The 27,751-nt window shown below is 40.7% G+C and overlaps 1 protein-coding gene across 5 annotated transcripts in view; it reads right to left on the bottom strand.

The window, feature by feature from the left end:
• The window catches only part of IQGAP2 (IQ motif containing GTPase activating protein 2), a 123,698-nt gene that overhangs the window by 54,970 nt on the left and 40,977 nt on the right, over nucleotides 1–27,751 (bottom strand). For 4 of the 5 annotated variants that reach the window (XM_050986618.1, XM_050986620.1, XM_050986621.1 and 1 more), the window contains exons 3-5: nucleotides 4,332–4,488; nucleotides 3,036–3,113; nucleotides 1,212–1,288 (exon numbers count right to left, since the gene is read on the bottom strand). In XM_050986618.1, the coding sequence (XP_050842575.1) occupies nucleotides 1,212–1,288; nucleotides 3,036–3,113; nucleotides 4,332–4,488 (312 nt within the window). Of the gene's footprint in view, nucleotides 1–1,211; nucleotides 1,289–3,035; nucleotides 3,114–4,331; nucleotides 4,489–27,751 lie in introns of those variants that run through there. The other variant, XM_030237577.2, reaches the window with a different exon arrangement.

The following is a 27,751-nucleotide window of genomic DNA, read 5'->3' as shown; positions in this document are numbered from 1 at the left end:
GTCCATAACACAGCTGGGGGGGTGTGGGGCACAGAGCCTGCTGAGCCAGCCTGACCTGGTTTAGGTTGCAGCCCCACATATTCCCTTTAGGAAATCACTTCAAGCTTACACAACACACTTGCTGTCAGAACAGACTGCACTACCAAGTTACAGGCAAGAGCCACCCTCAAATATTCCTGGTGTCAATTCCCAGTTAATAGTACACCAAGTACAATAATTTCAAGGGGCAACTCATGTCAAAGATGGCAAAAATATACTGGGCTGTCAAGTATGAACACCTGGCATGTTCAGCAAATACAGTGAACTTTAGTGGTAAGTTCTGTTTACTGGGAGTGAGTGCACATCCCAGAGTGCAAGAGTGGGCACATAACTTCAAGGATTAACCCTAAAAAAGTTTCAATAAAGCACATATTGAATAGTTTCTGTCTTATAGCCCTGGAGCAGCTGATGTGCCTTTGAACACCATTAGAAACAGAGAAGAAAGTTTGGAGTATAAGTTAATTCTGTTTTGTGAAAGATCAGTGCCAAAAATATTTAAAGGGAAAGGTCTCTGTGCAAGAAATTAACTAGAAAAGCCACAGGAGGGTGGAGCTGTCTGCCCACAACACTGCCCCTCACACCAGGGACAGCACAGGGCAGATGCTTTTGTGCTAAACATAAAGAAAATCCTTAAGGCAGAACAAAAAAAAATTAATCACTACTTTCAAAGGTATAGTCAAAGCTTTTCTGACTTTACATTGAAAGTCAGGTAGCTCAGAATTTTGAAGTCTTTGAGAATGTACCATTTTTACATGAATTACCACAGAATACTGTAATTAATTGCTTCAGTTTTGGGACAAAAGCACGTCAGTTCATTATTATTTTCACTCTGATCAGCATGTCTGCTCCACGGTTTTACTAATGTTTTGCTAAGTTTCTGTTAATTTGTTTGATTTCTGTTGGAAGAATGTATTTTGAAATTGTATGTTAATTTTGCAAGGGGGTGTACCATTGAGAGAGGGATGTGTGTGGTAAATTCAGTAGTCTTTGATTTCTATTTTGAAAGTTATTTATCCAATATACCTGACAAAGGTCAACTTTCGTCTCCAACTTAAAATGAATAAACTTGAACATTCTGACAGATTTTGATATACTGGTTGTCCTAAACCATTTCAAGACTTACACTCCAAACTTTGGCAGTTACTATAACTTTTATACCTGTCAGCAGTTACCTTAGAGCGTGAATACAGTATATCATCCTAGGGATGTTTTTCCGATCATAGACATCAGTAGTCTCTGGATAAAAGATCTAAAAAGCAAAGAGCACACAGTCAAAAGAGAAGACTTATTACTGAGCAGAAACATTTACTCTGCAGAACTGTACCTTAAATTTACAGAATCTCAGCTGCTACTTTCATACAGCTATGAGTCACATCTCTTCTGATGTTATTTTAACTTAATCAGTAGTTTTCATAAAGAAGAGCTAAATAAAGCATAAAAGCTACTTAATAAGAGGGGGGGAAAAGGAAGATGAACAGGCAGCATTTCAAGAAGATTTTTAGAAAATGTCCTTTGGCATAAGCTCAGCCAGTAGTGCTTGTCCTCTACAGACACGCAAAATCTGGAATGCAGTTTACAATTTGCAAAGCCTCATTACAAACCAAACCTATCAAGTAGGGTTTAAAAATGCATCATTCTAAATGCCAGCACCCTCAACTTTGTGAATACATCATTTGCAAAGGAAGATATTTAGAGAGAGGAATATTAAGCAATTTAGCCAAGAAGTCACATCATAAGTTCCAGTTCTGGTTCTACCACTAATTTGTTCCTGGCCTTGTTCCCAGTCACTAAACACTGTTTCTCCACAAAAATATAATAAAAAGACTTAGTTAACCGTGAGAGTTGGCAGCAAGCTTCCAGCCCCAGCTGGTCACTCGGGGCTGCACTCTCCCATGGTTAATAGGACCAGACTGAGTACGTCAGGAGCACAGTGCCCTCTTCATCATTTGCTCAAAACAGCTTTGTGAGGGAGAATTGGGAAAGCTTTTGGCCATGACCATCCTTTGAGACAGAAACACGATCCTTCAGAGGAGAAAAGGCAAGGTGGAAATCAGCCAGCTGAACTGAGGGCTGAAGGACTCAACTGGAAAAAAAAATGCCTGACCTGGAAAGAGCAGGATGCCTTCCCATCTCTCTGGCATTTCTGATGACAGCCATGAGTAGTCTCTTTTGGTTATGGGCACCTGCAGAGTTTGCCTACAGTAGCTGACCCTTGGTCCATTCAGCCCTTCAAGGAGCTGCCTGAGCATCCCCACTGTGCCTGCCCACAGTGCCTCAGGCAGCACTCAGGCTGTGGGCACCCAGGCACCCTGGGGTGGGGAACTGCTCACCTTGGCCTGTGTGCAGCTGCCAGGAAGTACAGACAAGCAGCACAGGTGTTTGCACACAGCCCTTTCTTAAAGGATTTTCATCCAAAATCGACTCACTGGTGCCCAGAAACAGCAGCAGAGGGGGGAGATGACAAGTGAAGGCCCGCAAGGAGGAAGGTAAATACAAGAGGTGACCCAGGAAAGCAGCTGGTGGAAGAAGAGCAGCAGCACAGTCACACAGATGCACTGAAGGGTGCAAGAACAGTCTGGAAACAGGGTAGAAGCAGAGAAACTGGCACGTACAGTAAGAGGAGGAGGCAGCAAGAGGCACGATGTGAAGAGGTAACCTAAAGGAAGCAAATATTTAAGTTTTCTGTTTTAAACCATATTCCTTCTAGGCCCCCCCAGAGACTGCATTAGCAGTAAGATATCAAGTGTTTGAGCTAGCTCAAACTCTGCTAGTGTCCCTGCCTCAGCCCACACATGCTGCCAGCAGCAACACAGGACTGACACTCCCACTGCTTTCCACATTACCTTCTCCTCAGATTTGTTTTTTGAATTACCCCTTCCCTCTAGACTTCCTATAAGGAACTGTTTGTGCTCAAGCAAAGGAAAGGGGATCTCAGTGACCAATGATTACAGCTAATGATTTTGTTTAAATTTCTTTGCTGAAATTTAAAGGCTTACCTTAGGCAGACCGATGGACTCCATTGCTCTTAACCACTGCACAGTGTTGTCAGTATGTCGAAAATGAAGGCCAGATCTCTATTAGAAACACAGAAGATTATGAAAGTCAGATTAAGAAAACTCTCTACTTATTGATCCTCCTGTTGTTTCCCAGTTTTGTATCCTGAAGTCGAGTTCACAGAACTTTCCCTTGTTTGAACCCAGAGACCAAAGTGTAACAGCTTCAATTTTGCTAATGAAGCATCCAAACACATAAACAGCTCCACACTGAGTTCAGCTCATTCTTTCACGTTACATAAGCCAGATTTGTACCCATCAGGGTGGACTGTGATTGACGTATCAGTACACTGAGTGCCCAGCTCAGTACAGAGCACTCCTGTAGATTATCCTCCTCCTGCATGGGAGCTCTCCACTCTCACCCATGAAGTAGAAATTTGTACAGTTCTTCAGTATTCTCTGGGAGTAGAGGTTTTGTGTCAACCAAAACACAGACGTGGTAACACTGCTCAGCACTACCATGAAGAACAGATAAGGAAGTCTTGGAACTGTTCAGTTCTACCTGAATACCTGACCTGACCCTCCCTAAAGCCTATGCAAGCTGCATAAGAACAGAGTGGGAAAGTACTTTTTATTTTCATTTCTGTGTTAACTTTTAGGGTAAAGGGAAAAAAGGAATCTGTCAAGTTTCTGAGATTTTCAAGGGAAACATTTAAATGTAACTGGAATTCTTAACCATAATTTTTTTCTGCCCCCTCTACCCATTGAGATAATACATTCCATAGTGGGACTACTGTGCATGAGTGTAAATATCTTTTTATTATCGAGGTTCTTGGAGCTAGCAAAAGCCTGCACAGGGAACAAGCTAAGCTCAGTTACTGGGAGCTTGCTTTTGGCTTCTTCTTGTTAAAGTTGATAAAACAAACACAGAGATCAAATGAAGTGAATTTCAACATACAAAATGAAGAAAGTTTGAAATAGCTGTCAAATTGCTTTTGACTTCTATTCCTAATAAGAAATTACTTTATCAGTTGAAAAGCTCATGATTTCCATGGAGCCAGAAGTGTAATTTGTGCAGCTTTAAAAACTTGAAACAACACCAGAACAATTTTTCTAGGGGTAGAATATTTCTAAGTTATCATACAGCCTTCCTGCAGCTGTGCATCTTCTAACTAGTCCCTACAGCCTTGAAAGAAAGATACAGAAAGCCAACCAGCCATGCTTGGGAATCTTTAAGAGCTGGAAGACAAACATTGCTGGGTTTTGTCATCCTGGTGAGAAAACTGAGGAAGTTATTACCTTGTAGCGTGCCTGCTCCACATCATAGATCTTTTTGTCTGACACCACATTAGGTGCAAAGAATTTTGCAAGCTTGGCAAGGTAAACACCATTTCTTAAGCCTTCTTCCAGTTCCGTAGTTGGGGGCAGCTCTTCGTCCAAGCAGACCTCCATCCATCTACAGAGACATTTGAGAAATGTTATTTGGGTTTTAATATGAGTTACAGCTTTTGCCTACAGCTGTCATACTTTAAATGTCACCACCACAATGTTATTATAACAGAAAAGGACAAGGGCTAAGGAGAAAATTCTCACATTCATTCACATGGCATATCAAAATGATTAGGGGTCATATCAGTGATTGTAAGCCATCCATAAGCAAACAGCGTGCTTTGAAGTATTCACACCCCAGGGAGTCTAACTCAAATATTTTGAACAGTACTAGGCTTTTGAACTAACAGTCATTAATGCTGAAAACTAGAAGAAAACATGGAGTGTATTATTGATGTTTGCATTTAAAAAAACCTCTGTGACTTCTATGCCAGCGCTGAACCTCATGAGCATCAAGGACAGCAGGGTTCTGTGCAAGGCAAGCTCCTGCAGCCAATGTGCTGTGCAACACAACCTCAAGCAATGCCCAGCTCAGTACTGAGCACTCCTGTAGATTACCCTCCTCCTGCATGGGAGCTCTCCTCTCTCACCCATGAAATGCAGCACTGGTGCCAGAGGGATGAGTGAGGGTTTTGTGGAAAAGCCCTAGGTAATTTACACATTTGAGGTCTGCCTGGCAGTGAGCAGGTTGAAACATGGCTTCTTGTTAGTGGCAGAGACTAAATCCTACAAGGTCAGAAAATTAACTGAACTCTGAGTTTAACTAAACTAGTTATGCATTTGAGACTTAAGACGTGATAGACATGGTGCTAGACAGAAAACATTATTAATTGAATACATAACCAGTTCAGAAGGCGAATAACAGACATGAAACCATATTATCCAGTATGTTTATATTGAGTAGCCAAGAGAAATTGCTTCCAAAGCATTTCCAAGAAAGATTAGTTTCTTAATCACTGAACCAGAAGTTCCTTACATTGGTGGTCTAAGTGCTTTGGCCCTGTGATATTATTCTTATTTCCAGCAGCTAAATCACATTACGAGAGCTTTAAATCTGCTTAGTTCTTCAGTGTTGTTTTTTATTTGCTTAGTCAAACTCTCATGCTTTTAGGACATTAATATCAATACAAATAAGAAAGCTGAAGGGCAAGAATAAAGTTGAAGACATTATTTCATTTGCTGACTGTCACTAAGGCAGCATCACTGTAAGCAAGACAGCATTACAAATCTAACATCACCTCCACAGGGGTGACTTCAGAAACCAGAAATCTTGGAGCCAGGTTGGAAATGAGCCAGTTTTCCCCCCGCCATGTAGAAGAAGAAAACTCACTACATAATTTTGTTTCACATTAAAACTCAAGACTAATGTTCTACTCCATTCCACTTTTGGATGTGTTACAGGACATACAAAAGTTGTTTCACTGAAGCACAGACTAGCCAAATAGCTCTTTAGGAAAACAACACTCATAAATCCAACACAATATCGCAAGAACTGCCCTAAGCAAGTGTCATTAGGAGAATTGCATACTGCAGTAAAGAAGCTGCTTTAGTGAAGAGAATTATATTCCTGATGAGTTTCCCAGCTTTATCCTGCACTACATGTTTGCGTGTTATGGATCCATGCCAAGGGTCCTAAAATGGCATTTTAGAAACTAAATAGATTTATACACTAAGACATCACACTTGGCATCTCCAAAAAACACAAGGAAGAATATGCATAGGCGTATTTCTAGGCAAATATGATTTTTACCTGAGCCAGTTAACTCTTCCTACAGAATTTATTTCCTAGAATGTGACTTCAAGAAAAAGAATTGGAGAGATAAGCATCAGGAGCTTGCTGAACCACAGCAGGTATTCACTATGAGCCACAGCTGACTCTGCTGTTAAATGGACCATCTCCAGAGATATGAACTGTGCGCTCAGAGCAGCATTTTGTACCTTACACTGGATTCTTTGCACTTCTAATTATCAGTTTTCTTGTGACGTCTCAAGTCCAGGGCACCAAAGTACTGCATTGGAACTGGTTTTGAAGAACATACATACAAGTGTCCACATGGAATTTCTTTTCTTCCTTTCAGTACAAAAATTTACTACTTTTATATAAAACTGAGTCATTCCCTGAGCTCTAAATGAGATGCTAATCCAAAGTGGAAACTACTCCTTGGCTTGTCAAACCTCTTGTAATTCAACAACAGTAAAATTGTTGTGGGCTTTTTCCCAGCACGGTGTAAAATTAATCTGGAACCCTCCTGTTCTAGTTAGGGAGGCTACTGTGTCTAACAGGTAAATGTAGTAGCTTGAGGAACAAACAGGAAACAGTACGAGGATACAAAGAAAGCAGAAAGAAGAAAAAAGGTAACGTAGAATACAATTATCACACCAACAAATCCAGATAAATATACAAGGGAATAAATATCTTTTGAGAAGGAGAATGTTAGTAACTCCCTGGAAAAAAGACAGGAAAAACTAGAGAGAACTAAGTGAAGCAGGCTTGAAAGATGCAAACTTTCTTTTCCATTTAAACCCAAAAATCTGTAAGTTATATCTACTCTAGAAAAAAATAGCGGTCTGCAATAGGGCACCTAACAGCATTTGGTAATCTGTGTCCAAGACTGAGAACACAGCTATACCTGTATTACATATAAGATATGCTTTACCAATGTCTGGAAGTTGCAGAACTCAGCTACAGCAAGAACTACTGTGAAAGGATTTACTGTGTTTTGCACATGTTTAATCAGAGGAAGGAAAAAGCTCAGGATTTTAATTAAATCCTGCTAGTGTACAAACAACTTTGTAACTTAGTTATGCAAGCTGCTGGAAGGTGCTATTAGTATTTTGCAGAGCCTTCTCTTCTCCAGGCTGAACAACCCCAACTCTCTCAGACTGTCCATACAGAAGAGGAGCTCCAGCCCCCTGACCAATTTTGCAACCCTCCCGTGGGATCTGCTGGACTGATGCAGAGCTGATGCAGCACTGCAGTGGGGTCTCAGCAGAGCAGAGCAGAGGGGCAGAATCCCCTCCCTGCCCTGCTGCCCACACTGCTCTGGATGCAGCCCAGGACTCGTGTGGCTCTCTGGGCTGTGAGTGCCCATGGCTGGGGCATGGTGAGCTTCCTGTCACCCAGCCTACCTATGCTACTTTTCACCCCAATGCTTCTTGCAATTAGAGAAGTTTTGTTCCCTTTACACTGATTCAGTTAAAAGGCAGTAGTGGTTTTAAACATAAAGAACCATTACTTCCAACCTTGTGAGATTCTGCTTTTTAAGGCATAATTTGGTGAGTTTATGAAGGTTATTATATGACATGGTACAGTCAGCAGGAGCAGACTGGACTGAGAAAACCAGAAATGCTTCTACTTTCATTTTGTTAAGTGAAATTGAGAATGTCCGCATGACAGAAAGGATTTATAGATACCTTTGGAGCAATTTATTTTGCTTCAAGGCTAAAGAAGCAGCATTGCTTTTGGCTCACCTACTGTTTTCCTGAGCACACAGAACTGCAGCATCAGCGTCACCTTTCAATCTCTTTCAGAAACTGTTGCCCAAAAAAAGTAATTAATATTGTTGATACACATGATGAGGGGTCTATAACTCAACCTTAGTATGTTTTCCTTCAGTATGAAGCTAGTGGAATAAAGCTGTTATAGCTATCAAATGTGCACAGGCATTTCTACCATTCCTTTTTAACAGTTTAGTCCCATAACTGCACTTTTAACATCTTTAACTTAATGACTGAGGTAGGCCATGAAAAATTTACACAATGGTGAACATGATGGTTTATTTGGTCTCTCATTTAAGCTAAACCCAACCCCAGCTCCATGGTGGACAGACAAAAGTCAGCCTCAGGGAGAGCAGAGTAAAGCATACAGCATCACTGAAGTTCTGGGTAGTGCTATCTAAAACTAAAATTCATTCAAACAGTCCTACAGTCCTACCCATGCCAGTTATAGTCTTACTGTCTGGATAAAACATGCATAAGCAGGTGTTTCCTAAAGGTAGATACTTGGAAATGCATAGGTAGAGCCCACTTCAATTTTCGTAACACTGCAGTATTTGCCAACACACAAAAAAAGGATCTGCCTCAGACAAAAAAGCAAACCTAGATCTGATCAATGAAAATATATCTCCAAAACTTCAGTTCCAATACATAGTACTAGAGACTTAGCCAGGAATGAGTATTGAGTGAGTATTTCCTTTGCTCAGTTTTGTTTTAAATCTTGACAATCCATGGCAGAGCTGTTGGGCAGTAAATTTCTGGCAGGATAACAATGATGACTTCTATGCCAGACTCAAGAGCAACAAACAACATGCCACTGACCAGGAGATCCAGTTTCCACATTTGACTATGTAAGGGAACAGATGGCCCAAAGAGGTTGTTGAGTCTCCCTCACTGGAAATATTCAAGAGCTGGCTGGACTCGATACTGTGCAATGTGCTCTGGGAGGACCCTGCATGAGCAGGGAAGCTGGACCAGATGACTGACTGTGGTCCCTCCCAACTTTAACCATTCTGTCATTGTGTGAAAACAGCAGCAGTAAAATTATCTTGGACTGCATTTTAAAACAAAACCCCCCTGCTCAATCTCATTCAAGGCAAGGTCAAGGGAACTGGAAGCAACAGTGCTGTACTATGAACTTATCCAGTTATGAAGTAGTCTTCGACAGTCTGTGTGGTCAGCAAAGCAGACACACAGGTCAGGAGACTGGAAATGCTGGAGTCAATGTTCAGCAGAGAAGAGAGGACCCAAAGGCCATCACATTCAGCACACAATCACGCAGTAAAATTTATTCTTTTGCTGCCCTGCCCTTTCAGATTTATGCAGCAAGATGGGTCCAAGGGCACCAGGTTAGTACCCTGTGGGAAGCAGACCTTCAAAGAAGAAAAGATGGGACTCCAGAGCCAAAGCTCAGAGCTTTGCTGCAGCTGCTGTAGAAAAGGTATAGTGAAGACAAGACAAACCTAAGTTATAACTCATTTATTACCTCCCTTGCTCACAACCACAGCCTTTCAACCTAGTTCAGCACCAGTGAAACAGACTGCTGACCTAGAGAGTACAATGTGGCCAACTTGTTCCTAAGAAAAATATCTCTTTGTGAGAAAATAGTAGTAACCACAATCAGACCCAAAGCAAAATGTTACACTCAAGCATTAAATGTCTGTGAAGTGCTGGAAGTGGTTTAAGTCAAAACTTTTACTTGGAGATATGCAAATATACACAACTGTCTGAAGCACATGAACTCATAATTTAAAATTCCACAGTACTTTGTGGCTAATTTCTGAAACTACAGATTTGTTAAGAAATCTCAGCTCCTAAATTTCCATTTGCTTAAAAAAAATATATTTTTCTTTTAGCTGCTAACATTCCCTTCAACATTATTTGTTTTATAAAGGATGGTGACAGCAGCCAAAGCAACCCAGGTGTGTTCCTCACATGAGTAGGGGGGTGGTGGTATTCCTGATTTGTTTATAAGGAAAACCTGTTGATTTGTTTAAAAGGAATTTGTTCTCATTATACTGCAAGCTTTAGTATGATGCATCTCCTAAACCAGAAAACTTAGGAAAAGGTTATGTCACAAACAGCCACAGGCTACTTCCAGGGGAAAAGCAGGCAAGGCTTCCAGCCATTACAGGAAAACAGATACATAAAACTAATAGTTGTATAAAAAAGTGGACAACCTTGGAGGTTTGACTTTCAGGCAGTGGAGAGTAGAGTGGGTAGCTGAAAAAACTACTTTCTTCACACCCTTTCTTCCCCCCTCATGTTCTGGTACATTCAGCCCCAAACCTTTCTTACAGATGAGAGCCTTAGCTCAAGTCAGAGCTGCAGTTCTCTGATGCCAACATACTCTTGGAGCCAGACACCCTGGAAACATCAGCTTCTAAATTTGAGGCTCTAGATTCAAACTGCAGAGACAATCTCTACCCCATCTAAAGTTTTACCCATCCTAAGAACATACTTTGTCTGAAACAAATCAAACTGTGATTGTGGGTCACCACAGCAGTAGGGTGAAGGAAGGTGTGATATAGGTCCCCCAGTCACAAGATCTCTCATGTTACATACAAGAAGTAATGTGAAAGCAGCAACATGGAGGACACCATGAATCACTTGGCTACACGAGGTCTCAGAACTTCAGCACATAAAGAAAATGTCAAATCTCTTAGCAGAGATTTTGGATAAAATTGCAGTTGTCAATTTTTTTACACTTCCATGAGTGGTTTCAAATTCAAAGCTGCATATCTTTGAATCTCCAGCTAGTGTTAGATTTAACAGCATCTTAACTTTCTACAGTCATGATTTCACCAGGGAGGATACTGACTTTCAGCAAGACCTACACTGAAAACTGTGAAACATTCATATGTGGATTCTTAGTGTATAAATGCTAAAACAATACAGATCTCACTGCACATTTTTACATTTAGTTGAGCTGTGCATGAGCCTGAAGTTTGTTGCGACATTCATTTCCCTGATCAAAGCCCTTCTGATGCATTTCATTCTCAATTCAATTAAGCAGAACCTAGGAGCAGTGACGCCTTGCCTGACCTGCACAGCACACTAAACCAGCAATAAATCATATCAGCAACATTTTTCTACACCAGATTCCTGCTGCCATGACAACACTGCCATATTTACAAAATAATCTTAAAGGTGTTATAAAATTCTGGTGCACAAGATGGCAGCACAGATACTATGCGCTGGTTTAATCTATTTTATTCCAGCCACCCTCTATGTGGGTTAATCAGTGATTAAAGTCCACAAGGCAAGGTGCTGCTCAGGAAGCTGGCTCTGGAGCCATGACCTGGCCCCACTGCCATTGCAGGCTGCAGGCACCCAGCAGCAGCCAAGTCCTGCTTACTCAGTAGTCTTTTGGTGGAGAAAAGATGTAAAGACTCTCAACCAACACCACAGCTGACAACAGCAGCACACAGCATCTATTTCAGGACAGTCCTCAACCTTAGCAAACAGCAAGGCTTTGTTTTGCTGCCCTCTCTGTTTGCAGAGACATTAAGATTTAGCACTGGGTATCAACCACAAACTCCAGGACTGCTATTTGAGATAATGGTGCTTGAGTGGGGGGGGCAACAAAGCCCAGGCTGATGGCCACAGGGTTGCCTCCTCTTTTCCCCCTGCTCTTGGGCAGGCTCCGAGGTGCCAAGGTCTGGAGAAGACAGCTGAAGAGGCAGTAGAAAAAGCAGTGCCAGGAAAGGAGCTCACCATGGTGGTGGAGACTGATCAACCGCAGCAAATATGTGTCCTTAAGAAACCCCACCTTGTTCTTCTAAGCAGAAACAACAGCACTCAACATGTTGCCTGAGCAAATGAGGTGGAATTATTAAGCCTGTGTTCAAAGATTTCAGGAGAGGAAAAGTATCTGCTGATTGTATGGTCTGAAGTAGACTTTTTTTTATGCGGAGAACTGGATTTTCATTTGAATGAAAAGGGGGAAAAGGATGGAACAGAATAGTGCTAAAAATCTTGCAAAACCTGTGCAACTAAGTTAAGACAACTCAGACTGACATGCATCACCCAGCTGCAGTGTCTAGACCAGTTTTAATAGCCTTCTCTTCCAACAGGCAGCAGAGACACAACAGCAGAAACACAAGTATTTCCTGTGTTAGTCTGGCAATGGTGGCTCAGTGGCCCCTGGAAAGCATAATTTCAGACAGATGACAGACTCAAATCACTAATGCAATTTTAGGTAGTGCAGACACAAGCTCTGTAACAAGTCCCACATACAAACATAAAGGGTCTCCCTACAAATAAAACAGTGCTTTTCTCTGAAAAGAAGATGAATTTATCGAAAGAGTTTTTCACAAATCTGTATAGACACTGATTTGATAAACAGAAGCAGACACAGCAATAAAAGCACTTATACAGTGCTTTTATACATTTCCCATTTGTACATGTGGAAATGTTGCAAAACACGTTATTCCCCCCAAACACACCATGTTTGCTTTAGGAAAGCACTGCAGGCTCTAGTTTAGACTTTCACATTATACTGTCTTGCTACATGCTACAGAAGTTTGCTTTGCTCTATTGTGTCTTCCATAGCTACAGTATGGTAATACACTTTAGGGCACCCTCTTAAAACAGCATATGGTATTTTAGACTTACCAGTTTAAGAGGTTCTGGCCTGGAATAATCTCATAGTCTTCCAAGCAATCCACTTCAGCAGAAGATGCATGCCCCTGGCAAGTCTCAGAAATGTGGCAGTAAAATAACCAATGAGTCCTGGAGGTAATCTTCACACCTTCTTCACACAATAGTCCCACTAATCTTAAATCACAGTCTTTACTCAAAGCCCACACCCTACCATGGCAGTAATTCCTATCCAAGTCCACAGAAAATAGAGCTACAGTCTCTCTGAAGTGAACTAAAAGTCATTTTGATGAAGCTTCTACTGAAACTAAATCACAGCTGTCCATTAGGAAACATGTTAACTCTCTCCCAAAATCCACTGCCTCATCAGATGTGCTGTTTCTAGCAGTTGTCAAACTAGCCACACATGGAAGAATATCTAAAAACACCATCAAAGTAACACAGTAATTCTTACCTCAGGATCTAGTATTATATGTGTTTGCCCCTTACCACTGCAAAGTGTCTTCCATGCAAGTACTACTCCTCAGGTGTCCAAAGGGATGTGCTATTACCTTTCTTTGCAGGTGAGGGGACAGGCATTACCACCATGCCTACAATCATCACACCTTCCTAGGGAAGAAAACTGACCCAGGGAAGTACCTCCCATGTAGGTTCAACACAGAAACTTTTATAGTGTGCAAGTGTTAAAGCCAAGTTATGATTCAAGATCAGCAACTGGAGACAGTTTTGCCTGCAAACCTGCTTATTGGCAGCTAAAGCAGCTGGATCAGCAGAAGCTCCCAAAGGAGGTGCAGACTGAAAATTGCATTGAGGCCACATAGATGATCTATGGCAGAGGAGGAAACCAAACTTGAGCCTGGCAGGATGCAGAGTGCTGTTTTGACTCCTGAACAGTTCAAGTCCACTGGATTAGATGTGGACATTTATATTTTCCTGCCTATTACCTGACAAAGGTTAGTTTCGTGAAAGCAGCTAGCAGCAAGCCTGCAGGTGCAAGGGCCATAAAATAACCCAAGACGTACATCTACTAGACAGGCAGCTGAAACTTTTAAAGAAAGGTGCAGGACAGCAGCCAAATCAGCATTAAAAGCCACGCATGAGAGAACAAGATGTTAAAATAGTGAAAAGACTGAAAGAGCCAGCTTGTGAAAGACTGAACTTGTTCAAAGCATTTACTGTTACGTAAACTCTACAAAACTGCAACAAGGAGTTTCAACTTGGTCCCATGTCAAAAAGAAACACAAGACTGAGGAACAAAGCTAAAACTAAGTCATTTAGATGAGACACAACATGCACAACACCTATAGTTACCTGTTCCTGTTTACTTCTTCCCATGATTATGCAAGGAGTGCTCTCCCCTCCACTTTCCATGGCTGGAGACACTAGTCCCCCACCCATTTAACAACAATCTATAGAATTCTGAGAAGCACACGCATGCAAATTAAGTCTGCTATAGAGGAAGAAAATGCAGGCAGCAGTATAACAGCATTTGATAATCCATAAAGAAGTGAAAACTGAAGAAGGGAATGGTGTGACATTACACTTGTGAAGAAAAGCAGCCACTCTACAAGAGAAAACAGGAAAAATATTCACCAGTGCCCTGCAGCCTCACCTTTATCCTCATAACATAATAACTGCTAGTTTTAGGAGGATCCAAAACTAAGAAAGTTTTGGATCCTCCAGGACCATATCTTTTTGCCAGTTTCAAAACTGCACAGTGTTTTATTCACACACTTGAGGCAGACAGTTTACACTAAGGGTCATAACCAGAATTTCTACATTACATGTAGACGTTGCTCTTGGTGAAGAACCGGGTGTAATTGTCCCAGTGTAAGTTGGAGATTTTCTTGAGAACATATAACCAAATGTTACATAAAATAGTAACTGGCATCTCAAACATCTTTCTGGATAGCATTTAAGATACAGCAATACAACCATTTTTTAAGAAAATGGACTGGAGGAATGAGGTGGTAAAACAAGAGGTTTTAACTGCAGAATTCTAAATCAGTCACTTGGAATGAGGAATGTATGAAGGAATTATATTAATATATTAAGGTAGCAATAGGACAGTGTGAAAGCTAAACTGTAGTCCTAAGACTAGGTTAGGCTAGGAAGAAAAAAAGTTGATTGTAATCAGCACAGTAAAAATTAAACAATGCAATTAATCATATCATGCAACAAATACCCAGTGTCTAGTGACAGAATTTCAGTTTAAGGGTTTTGAGCTCACTATCCCCAGCATCTGTGTACACAAGACAATCTCTTCTCCAAGAACAAACAGTGATACACCCCTATCAGAGTACTCACCAAGTGATAAGAATCTACCATCTATGCCCCAGTATTCAAGTTACTTGAGACAGTAAGAGAGGTACAAGAAATACTTAATCAGCTAAGAGCCTTCAAATTACCAGACACGGTATTACAGACTGGCAAAAGCAGGCTACTGGGACACCATTTGGTCCAAAGACCACAAACAAGTCCATGGTGTATCAAGTCTATCTTATGGAATCTAGAACCAGTTGAGGACACCCTCCCCTGCCACCACCTTGGCTTCAGAACATAAAATGTTTTCTATCCTGTCAAAAAGCCAAAAAAAAGTATTTCAGTGTTCTGAATGGGTAAACCATCCATCAGCATCTACACTGTTGTCTGGCTCACCTCCCCATGCAGCCCTCCTTGTCTGGCTAGCTGACCCAGTAACACAAGAACCACACGTCCATGGCTGACCCAGGCTCTGTAACACCATTCCCACTGCAGCTGCCACTCAGGCAAGCTATGAATGCCTCTGGATATTCAGTGTCGCCGTGTCAACCAGCAGCAGAAAAGCAAAGAGGCGGGTGATTCCTTGCAGTGGCAGCCCAAGCCAAGTGGAGCAGAGCAGCCACATAACCCTGAGCCAGAATGCTATCACCATTACTGGTCACATTGTTTAATCACAAGATGCCATATACAAGAAAAGTCTTCTTAAACCCTATTTTGGGTGTTTGAGACTACTTATGAGAAACCACAGTGTTTTATGCGTAGTGGTAAATGTAAAACAAAGTTCTTCTTTGTTTTCTTGTTCGTGCACAAAGAGGAAATAAAAATGCAAGAATTTTAAAATCTGAAGGAAAAACTGACAAGTTTTAGAGACTATTTCAAACCGTTTATGGAGCTTATGCACTATATCTCTGCTTCCAGTGAGGTTTCAGCATGCTCTAACCCTCTAGCAAATTGTTAGCTGCACAAGGGCTCACTCATCAATTTCTGTAAAAGTAATTTCTGAAAAATAAAAACTGCTGCAGAGAAGCTCAAGAGACACTTTTTCAATCATCACAGTCCCCTATTTGGAGATACTCCTGTACTACCTCCAAGAGCTTTCAGGCACAGAAATTAACTTTAAAAATTCTGTAATAGAATATGAAGTAGCTACCATCATTTTTATTTTGAAATCAAAGTGAACCACAGGGCAAACACCCAGGCGTCCTTATCAGCACTTTTTTATTAGAAAACTAATGTTTAAGCTGGTATAGGTCACTGTATTATTGTCACAAAAAGACAAAAAGAAAGAAGAAACACCAAAATGGTTTACCGGAGCACTTTCCTGCTTTTCTTCATAAACAACACTAATCTCAGGGTCTCTAATTTGCAGTCAGCTAACAATTTAACACGGGGAAAAAAACCCCTGTACCTGTGAACTTGAACGAAAAAGTATTTTAAGTCAATTTACCTTGCTGCCAAGTCTATTCATGTCTTAGTTACTTTGATCAAGTTAATCAGCAAACCATGACAACTTGTTAACTCTCAGCCCTCCACTGAGACCTAAGTGACTTAGGTTATTATTTTGACCTGTGAATTTTCTCCCTTTCTTCCTCTGCTCATTCCTCTACCCTTTATCCCATTCAAGTACAGCACCTGCACAGTGCCGTTCATGCACTCTAGGAAGATACTGCTGCAGTTACACCCAGAAGCCACCACAAAAACTGGATCCTCACTTTCCCCTATAATCCATAGAGCATGTTTTTGTATGTTTTTAGTAGGACTCAGTTCTGAGCTACTGGCAGCTGCAGCCTGCAGAGCCTGACTCAGAGGCACTATGAAGCCTCATGGAAGAGGGCAGTGATGCTACTGGCTTCCATGGCAGTCTCGCCTGCAGCATCCATCAGCCAGCCTGCACCGTGGCAAGCAAGGCAGCAGTGCAGGGTGTGAGGACACTAGTCATACACCAGTGCTGGGAAAACAACCGCCACAGGGGAGAGGAAGAGAAATGCAACCGTCACCGTGCCAAACAGTTCCTGTCAGCAAGAGAAATGGACAGGAAGAGCCAACCACAGTAGAAACTAGATAAGGAAGAACCACAGGATGAAAACCAGGACAGCAAGATCTACAGTAGGAAAGAAAAAGCCTGATAGACAATGATGACTGAGGTTTTAAAGGGGTGGACTGGCGAGTCAGTATTGCAGAGGCACAGCTGAATCTTGTTCTTGACCTGGCTTCTGTACCCAGGTCAAGAACAAGATTCAGCTGTGCCTCTGCAATACTGACTCGCCAAACCCTAAGGAATACACGAGATCCCTACCCTCCCATCAACCAAATTATCAGACATCTGAACATGAAAACTGGAAAAAATGCTTAACCAGGGGCATGAAATTGCCTGGTGATCACAGCAGATTTGTTAGAAATAGTGAATCTAAAATTGTTCACGAGAAATTTACAAAAAATAAGGAAGACCCCAAAAGAGAGTACTAGTGTAACTATGTCCATATTCCAACAGATGCAAGTTGAAACGGAAAGAATACAAAGTTCTGACACAGAGCACTTTCATCCCTAGATCTTCCCCTTCACAAAAGATTTTAAAAGTATGTCTTGCAGAATTTCTGCACATTTACTTTGAAATCCAGCCAAATATTTAAACAGCAGATTTATTTCAGCTTTTCATATGAAATTCAATATTGTCAAAATGTCTCCATACTCTTCTTCCTCAGGAGAACTAAAATATATATTTAAAGAAACTTAACAGCCAGTTGCTCTTCTTTTTGAGCCTGAGAGTTACACTCTTTGGTTTCAGGAGTGCAAGTGTTTTTGCAATTAAGTGAAAAGCCCAGCAGAAGTTCCATGTTCACCAAAGCAGATATTTCCTATGCAGAGGGGCAAGTTGTTTTTCTCTCACTGGGCTGCAAAAATACCCAAAGACCCTCTCAAAAACTTTCATCTATTTCAGATGGGAAAAAAGGGAACAAGAACAGTCCTCTTGCCCTTTTTGTTCCCTCATAACATTGCCAGCCACTAGAACTTCATCTGCTTCTAGTACCAATTTCTAGTACAAGCAGGAGGCATTTGTGCAGACAGTAATTTCCAACAGACTGGTGGTATGTTTTCATCACCACACTACAACAAGGGAGTTTCTCCAAAGTGAAAAAGCAGAATTCCACCTAGTTGCCAAGTAATACCTTGTCCCATCTTCCATAACATCAAGATCTCAAATAGGCCAAATCTTTGCATTCAGCTGCTTTCACCATACTTGTTTATCAAGAAACTGGAGGTTTAACCAAGTGTCAAATGTCCAGTCCCTTAAAATTAAAAACTGTGCTCAGGAGATACCTGCATATCCTTTCTTGCAATGCTGCCACCACAACATCGCACATAGGGTAAGCTCTATTGAGACTATGCAATAGCATGCTAAATGCTTCATTTATAAAAGAAAATACTTAAACCACATTTCAGCTGTTATGTGTCTGGCAGAAGTAGGCTTCTCATGGAGGGGATGGACAATGACAATCCTTAAACTGAGGAAAACAAACACACTACTACTAAATTCTATAATATTACCAGTAAATCCAGTATCTAAGTGGGAAGAATGTTTATAAATATGCACATAAAGATATTTCAAGAATTTTTATGCCAGCATAAAAGTACCTGGGGGATGGCAGTCTGGAAAAGGAAGTGCAGGAGGGCATTCAAGAGCTGAGCAAACCTCAGAATTGCCCACCTAGTGACTCAACATCTGACCAGCCTCTCTCCCTACTGCAATAGGACAGTGTATGCAGGCACATTAAGTTGACACTAGGATGTGGACTGGGAAGCACATGAAAGTCAAAAAAAAAAAAAAAAAAAGCATACATCCAGCCTAATGAGCCAAAAGGGACTCACAGCCCCTACCTGAGCAGCAAGTTTGATCAGCCCGTTTGGTAGCTAGTGGAAATAAAAATATTTAACAGCAACTGCTTTTCCACTAATCATCTTACATGTTATGCTGCCATTCAAGAAAAACATATATTCATGCACAGTAATAGTGAACATGTCTTTGAAAGAAACACTAGACTAATTCTTCTTCCCATCAACTGATCATGGCAAGTACATAAACTTTACTTCTCTTAGTCCTATGAAAAATAGTGGAATATGCCCAGCATGCAGATGGCAGAAAGTCCTAATTCAAAGACATCCCCTTCTGTCAGACAAAGAGCTGGAAATCATCATCTTCTATATATCAGCACAAAAGTATTTGATCTTTACTATGGCTGGCCAGGGAAAGAGCACAAGCATTTATTCTTCAGAAATAAGGGGTTTTTTTCATTGCCAGTTGATTTACAAACATGGTAAGCGATAGATAAGCTGTCTTCTCAATATCGCTCTGGCAGATGTAGTTCTAAAACAAAACAGCTTGTTAGCAAAATCCTGAGCAACTTAATTCTACATTTATAAATGTATATGTTATTCCTGAGTTATAGCACACTCCTTTCACACAGCTTACTTTACATAAACACTGCCTCTCTGCTCCATTGTGGTCTGCGTTGGAAAAAAACCCCTCCTGCCACTGCAGCATACCACATCTCAGGGTAAAGTATTTGCAGCAAACAAATAGAGAAACACCAACTGTGTGAAGCAAGAGAGTCAAGAATACTCTCCCTCTTAATCTTAGATTTTTTTTCATAAAGTTTTCAGGGTTTTTTATGCATTGCATTTTTAAACTAATTTCAGTATATATGTATTCAATTACTGATTGGGAGTTTACTATTTGCATGTAAGCACAATCTCAATGTTGGGTGTTAAGGGTAATTAGATTTTCCTATATGCAAATTTTTAATCATTTGGGGATTTAATTCAAACAAACTTTACGTGGATTTTTTTTTAATTTAAATTAAGATATTTGCTTACTTGAGAGACAGCACCATACATTAGAGTATTTGCTGTATAGCAGTAATCACACATCTGCCTTTACTTTTAGGAGTTTAACTAGAAAATAATGGTGGGCAAAAATTAAAACACTGTCTTTATATTGCCAACATACACCATTCAACAGTGGCAAGAACTCAAAAGCTGCCTTTGTGTTATATCAGTTTCTGTTCTATAGATGAAATAGCAGTACACTGTGTTAGGAACAAAAAGTTAACCTGTAGCACTCCAGTTCAAGGAAGAACTTTCAGTCTCTCCTTGGTCCTCTGTCAAAGTGACCTAATTTTCTATAACAAAATACCTGCACAAGAAAACTTAATTCTCATTTTCAACTATAGCCAGTGCCTTCATCTTGCCTTCTCAAAATGCTAAAAGAGGTGATTGTTGTTTTGGTTTGTTTTTTCTACAAAAATCTTGACTCAGTGTATTCTACTTTAACATGACTAAAAGTAAATCCATATTATTGTAGCAACTTTCACTATTAGTATGTAGGTTTACAGGAATGTGCATCAGGCTGCTCAGCAGTCCTCCAGTTACTCAGTTTTGAATTCACAAATCTTGTCACCACAATACTCCCTCCTAAGCACTGGGTTTGTTTCAGCTCTGTTCGATTCATGTGAATTTGCATGGCCAGAGTTTTTCAAGAGCAGAATGTCCATGTCAAGGGAAAGCAGAATGCTCAGAAGCATCTAGAAATATTGAAGCAATGTGGATCCAAGTCTGGGTGGGGGCTTGAAGTACTTAAACAAGAGGAAAGCATTGCAACCCCTTTTAGTTTTGCATGCAGATTATCTGGTCTGTACTTAGCTCTCCTAATGCCTAACATTTGATTTATGCTTTGTTTGGAGTTTTTAAATCTATGTAAACCAGGCACCATGGTTATCTCTTTGGCAAAGTATTTAAGACATATGAAGAACAATTATTTGAACCAGGATGAACAATATCTGACATTCAATGCTCTTTAGTTATAGGCTGGTGGAAGCATAATCTCTTTTGATGGTACCTTAGTACCTGCCACCTCAATGCCTGAATGGGAAATCCCACTCTATAAGTGGAAGGCAGCCAAATCATGAGCCCTTCTATGTCCTTTTAAGTTACAGGTCCAAGATATGATATAGGTTAGGGACAATTGAAGGGCATAGATATTTCTGAATGAGTTAAATTATGAAAAATTTGACTTAAATGCTGTATCTAATGGTCTTACCAGGAACATCTGTTGGCTGCAATAATCAGGAGCAGAAGAAGCAGTAAAGCACACTGCTCTAAAGGGCAGAACCAGTACTATATCACATAGGGAAATGAGTGCATAGGCAGAACATCTAGACTTATCTTGCTCATAGCTGTGCTATAATACAGGTGGATCAGTTTACTTGCCAGGCTTTATTCACTGTTTGGTTTTAACACAGAACACAAAGACAGAAATGAAGTAATAAGAAACATGCTGCTCAGTTCATTTATCTTGGGAATACACTGTGTACAAGTATTCCAGGCCTGGGTCAAACATCTGAAAACATGACTGTTAGTAGCAAGTTAAATTCCACATACATTCCCAAATCAGCAGAACTCATATTGATACATCTGCCAGAAACAGGAGAGGAACAGAACAAAAAGCTAGTGTTAGAAGACTGTTAATTTTCCCACAAAATCATATCTGTTAGCCTCTTTTGCCTTTGACATTTGACAAAGGAGAAGTCTTTGGCCCTAATCTTAATGCATGTTTCATCTGTCTGTGCAGGCCACTGGCCAGAAGCTCCATTGCTGTGTGCCGGCATCAGAGTGCCCCAAGTTACTGTGACAAGGGACTCCTGAGGATGGCAAGTTGCTCCCCAGGTCAACGCTTCTCCAGGTCCCAGCATAGCACAATGACCACAAGCAGCAAATGTTGGTTATTTGGACCATGTAGCGTGGGGGTGAAAAGGACACAAAGGGTGAAAAGGACACAAAGAAGCCTCTCATGTCAATAGATAAAATGTTTACATCTAAAATTCTGCCCAACTATTTAAGTGAGGCAAAGGATATAATTTCAAGTTTGCTTTATGGTACGGATAGATAGCCACTGGACAAGTCAGCATGCTTCTCCTGCTTCCCATTCTCTACTGCACTCTTGTCTGCATTTTCAATTTTGGCCACATCACTGCCCCAGGGATTGTGGGGAGAGTAGAACCAGGGAACCGATCCTGCTGAGAACTAATGCAACAACACAAGATACATATGTTAGTGTTTGACCAAACCAATCCCCTGATCTGACACAGCTTGACTGCATGAACTATTGCTGGCACAAGACAAACAGCAGGAGAACAGGATTACCCACTCTGCAGTCATCAGAAAACACAGTTCAAGAAACACCAAAGCTTTTCTTTTGCACTATTTTCTTTCTGCCTTTTGCACTACACCAGTATTTAATAAGCACACACACAATTATACAGATTTTAAAATTGAGATATGCATCTGAAATGCAGCTATTTCCTTTTTGCAGTTGTCAGCTTAATTTCTAAATAGCCTTTGGTTTGTACGTGGGATACTACAGTATCCAGATGACATCATTTTCTGGCAACTCTGGCAGGCCGAGTCTGTGAGTCACTTTGCAAAATGTGGGGAGAGCCTAGCTAGGGAAGTCCACATGATTCAAAGGTTTCTATTGTTCTAGTGGACCACGGGGACACAAGTTCAGCCAACACTCAGTACAGAAAAAGCAGCCATAAATGAAAAGCAGCCCCTTAGAGGAAAGATCAGGCGAATACAATTCTACAGTCCCAAACACCAGAGTTACACTATCCCATGCTTGCATGGATTGGTTTATTAATGGGCAGGTATGCAAACACACCCTGAGGTACAAGTTACTTTATCTGCTTTTTCCAGCTGAACATTTCCACAGCAGTAAGCAGCAGTTTCACTAAACCTGTTCACAAGGCAAGGCTACAGGACTACAGCAAGGCTTCTCTACTCAATCCTGCCCACCCCTCCAATTAATCTATCTGGAAAATAGATGGAGAGAGACATAGAAGACTATGGAAAAAATTTTTCATTACAGACTGTCTTGAGGAATAATGCTAATTATCATGGAATTTTTTCCAGTTCTTCACTGAATCCAGACACTTATCCACCCCAGAAGAATGTTTCCTCTTTAGTCACTAATTGGATCTTGTTTGTAAAGCCAATCTTTGTTTCTAAGTCTGTCACAGTTTGGGAACAAGGCTGCTTTAGGGCCAGAAGATTTAAATGACTATCCACAGCTGACAGAGACAGTAGAAATATTGTCCACAGATAAAAGCATGGCACACATTAACATACACTCCTTTCCTTTCAGCTTTTATTTTGTAGCTTGGCTAAGATCTAACACTAATAACGCTTTTCAAGGTGTATTGGAAGCATTTAATCTTCCACAACTGGAGAGTCTCATTTCAAGTGTTTGCTAACCAGCAGGGCTGTCTGCCCACTGAATGACAGATAATTGCTTAAAGAGATACATATTCCAAGAAAGAGCAAGCCCTGCTCATTGAAGGCAGTGATGTATACAGGAGCAAGACATAGGTTTGCTGTACCAATGTTTCCTTGGTTCAGACACAACCATTTCTCCCCTCCCAAATAATGGTGTTAGCTAAAAATACCCAAAGTCCTGCGGCTGAGTTTGTGATGTGTGTACATCTCCTTCATGTGACACTGGAAACAGACTTTTTTCCAGATTTTTCTACCCCTGGTCCCTAAAGTAATTTTAAAAGTTTAAGAGTAACCATAATTTGATGATTTATATCCAACAAGTACTTTTAATGTGTTTCTGCATTTCATGACATTAAAAACTTAACACAATTACGATTAAAAAGACATCCTCATGCTAGAGTATTGTATAGTGCTCTCTACTTCTTTTTTCAAGTCATCTTAGACTACAGTTTTCTGTCCTCTAGTCAAGGAAAGGCAAATGATACACTACGTTCTTTGAACTCTAGCAGAGACCACAGCATCCTGAAGTATTTTGCAATCCAGCTGTGGAGGATGCTAGCTTCTCCCAGCAGACACCACGGGATGAATTTTTGGACACAGATGGTACCAGATGGCCTCCACGGGCCAAGAAATCCTCAGCAGTAAAAAAGATACAAAGTAAAGCTGTTAAGCCAGCTCTGCCCTGTCACATCTTCACCCCTCCCTGGGTCACTGAGATATCATTCAAACAGTCCCAAGCTCTCCCCTCAGCTGTGCTTCTGGCAGAAGAGCAGCAGAGGGGCTTTCACTATCTCTCACAGCTCTGCTTTTAGAGCTGTGTACAAGAGAACACTCACGTGCTAAGCTGTCACATCATGCAGCACCACTCTGCAGAACTGCAAAGCTGACAAGTGACAAAAGGACCAGCAGCCCAACATCCCCCACTGGCTACTGCCATTACATTTAGTCACTGGGGGCACAGATTTTCATGATGCTTCAGGTTTTGTATCAAGTTCAGCTTCCAGAACAATTCCTCAGCTTTACCCCTTTTTTTGCTACACTTACGGTAAGCTACATTAGCATTAAAAAGTATTCACAAAGAAAGCTCTCCAAGCGAAGCTATTATGCACTTGGGTCATTTTAAAGCTGCATTTTTAAATGTTAAAAAAATTATTCCATCCAACCATGATGGTCAACTTTCATTCAGAAATGAAATTGAATTATTAATATACTGTTTGTCTTTTAGCAGAAAAGTACATGAGGATTTCTGGATATTGATGATTTTGATGCCAGGAAATCCTAGAGTTTGCGGAATTCTACATCAAATTATTCAAAACAGAATGCTTTAAGACAGAAAATCAGGTTTTTTTTCTATCTGCTTTTCTAAAACAAAAGACCTACTTGTGGCTATACCACAATAAGATAAAATTGCACGGTGAGCTAAAAGCAGTTTAGATAGACCTTACCATCTCAAAAAAGATGGAAAAAGGTGTCTTCTCTGCACCTCTGAAAACAAGGGGAGAGCATGGCTTTCAAACTAGTGGAAGAACAGCTCTCATTCCTGTGAATTTGGATGCAGCAACCACTCCTGCTCTTATTATGCAGAACAGCTCTTTGATTAAAGAGCAGTTTCCCCAGGACCTGCCTGTCTGGAGAATGAACAGTAACCAATGTTCACCAAGGTAAGTCAAGTCAGTCAAATCTATCATACCCACATGCAAATTGAAACCACAAAGGAAAAGCACAGTATTTCTGATGGGAAAACTGGATTTCTACAAAAGCTAGTCAACAGCACCATTTTTGGGTTTTATCAATCAGAATAAAATATTTCAGGTTTGTATGCACTATCTATGCTTACTCTCAAAAGCCAGTACTTCAAGTCAAACTACTGGACTAGCCAGATCTGCTGCCTGCTTTGTTAAATATTCTCCAAATACTTATAAAAGCACTTTTTATCAACTACATCTGAAATCATTATTTTTAGGACCAGGTTCTCATCCATTTATGTGAGCAAATGTCTTAATTTCATACTCCTTTTAAACCATTCTCTGAGAAGTGTTTGTCATCATCAGTGTGTTGGGCTTTACAGAGCAAGTGCAAGTTTCTTCTTGCCTTCAGAAGACTCCAAGCAAATAGTTTATTTCAGTCCTGCATCTAAAAGTTTACCTGAATATGAGAAACATACCAGGGAACATAAACTGGAGTGACAGTTACACAGGGCTGGACAACAGAACCATAGCTCCATACTTTGCTTCCCAGCATATCCAGCTAAGAGGTACAAACATGTTTATTAATTAATCTCATAATACTCTGAGGTTTCATTGAGTCTCAGTTTCTCACAAATTAAAAACTATTTTAAACATGTAATTTCTCTGTACCACCTACTTCACAGAGCTGGAAGAAATGTGACAGGTTTGTAATGAGCTTCTGTTCTGAATACCATTAGACCTAAAGTTTAGGTACAAGACATCATGCTTCTTTGCACACAAACAGCACTGGGCGCTATTCAAGTGGCTGTAACAGAGCACAGTCATTTATTCCAGCAGCTGCACTGTGGGAAAGCACAGGTGTGTGCAGATGGTGCACAAGAAAAACAGTGCTCCCGAGGACTGAAGGCTCAAGGTTACTTGGTTCCTTCAAAAGGCATCGAAACGCAGCACTTAGAATCATGTCAGGCTGAAATCCAATTAATACTTGTTTTATTAATGCATCTAGATATTTTTCTATGCATTCACATGGCATGCATGAAGGACTAAGAGGCACTAGTCTAATTATCTTTAGCAGAGCTAAGCTGTTGCTCAATTTTTTTTTTGACTAATCTACAAATGAGAGCTTTGTGGACATCAAAGGCTGTCACTAAATTATGGGTCATTACCCCAGCATCTTAAAGATGGACATGCCTGCTCTTTGTCAGAGACATTGGTGTGTTTCCTTATGAGATGTAGGTCTGTTTTGCCCGATTTGAATACTTGCTATATGTATGGTCCTCTACGCATCTCCTCTACAAACTGAGGCAATGGCATGAGTCTGAGGACAGTGGTACTCATTACCTTCTAAAAGCTTTTTACTCTGCTTCCAAGGCACAGATCACCAGAGCTGCTACATTATCATGCAGCTGAAGCTAAGTTTTTGTTCTGGCCTGAATTCTTAGCCTAGGATTTATGGGCCACATCTGAATCACTAGCAACCCTAAAAATGGCATCATGTACAGAGTGTCTGAAGTTGACCATCTGACACATCAGGTCAGATGCTACAGATGTATGTATGACCCCTCCACCCTTAACATTGAGAGCAAGGACAGATAGGCTGTGTGTCTTTATCACTACCCTTTCAAGTGATGTGCAAAGGTTGCTTTCTAATAGAATGGTTCAACATTCTCATTAAACACATGTATTGTTCTTTTCATGCTCAATCTCTATTTAAACCTCTTTTTTATCCAAGTGGTATTTAACTACATTCTGGATGGAGATAATTTCAAAAGAACAAGAGTTATTTTTTTTAAGAACCCAAAGCTGATGCTTTTGAAGATTTTATGATTTAAAAGGAGAATATGGGTGGTTTTTTGGCTGACTTTACCAGCTCCCACACCACATCTTCATGATAAATTTTCATCTGGTCAGTAGTGCTCACACAGAGGTCTTCTTTGATATATCCATTTCAAAGGAAATAAATCTTGCACAGAGAGGAACTTGGCAACTCTCTCTAACCAAAAGTGCTTCTTGAACCAAAGTAAAGCAACGAAGCCTAATTCATTCTGACCCAGAACAGGCTACTACTACAACTGCTGGAATTTTCCCAGATCTCCACAAGTACCTTGACAGAAACCGCAATAGCCTCAAACAAGTGGTTAGTACCAGACAGCAACCTTGGCATACAGCAGAAAGCTGCTTCCATAGTTTCATTATAGTTCTTCCATGTGTTATAATCAGCCTCACTATCATCTAGAAATCCCTACTAATGTTCACTGTATCAGGGCTCCCCAGCAAAGGGAGAGCAGAACATCTCCTTTAATTTTTTGAGATAACCCCTTGGCCGGACCCAGGAGTCTGTTGCTCACCCATCACATGAAGTGTTTATCCAGATGTGTGCCAAATATTTTATCCAGAATGATCCTGTGAGAGACAGTATCAAAAGCTTTACTGAAATCCAAAAGGATCACATCAAATGGCTTCCCCTGATGAACTAGGTGGGTAACCTTGACATGAAAGGAGACCAGGTTTGAAAAGGCAGATTTTCCTCTCATGAAGCCGTGCTGGCTGTGACATGTGACTACATGGTCTTTCAGGTGTTTGTCAAAACATCCCAGAATAATCTTATCCATAAATTTACCAGGCATTGAAGTGAGACTGACAGACCTGAGGACAACCAGAGTTGTCCTCCTTGCCTCTTCTGAAAACTGGGACAACTTCATCAGCTTCCAGTCAGATGGAACCTCTCTGGACCTCCAAAGCCACTCAGTCATCAAGAGAGGTTTTGTAATGAGATCATGCAGCTCTTTGAGGATTCTTGGACAGATTCCACAGGTTCCACAAATTTTTTAGGAATCCAGCTGCAGCAGCAGATACCCAACTCCACATATTCTATAATTCTGAGAAAGAACACTTACAAATAAGACTAATTAGGCCATGAGTATTTGAGGTACACATTTCCTACTTAATTGTATG

Source organism: Serinus canaria, chromosome Z (genome assembly GCF_022539315.1).
Source record: "Serinus canaria isolate serCan28SL12 chromosome Z, serCan2020, whole genome shotgun sequence".
Classification (NCBI taxonomy): domain Eukaryota; kingdom Metazoa; phylum Chordata; class Aves; order Passeriformes; family Fringillidae; genus Serinus; species Serinus canaria.
This window is presented reverse-complemented; position numbering and strand designations above follow the sequence as displayed.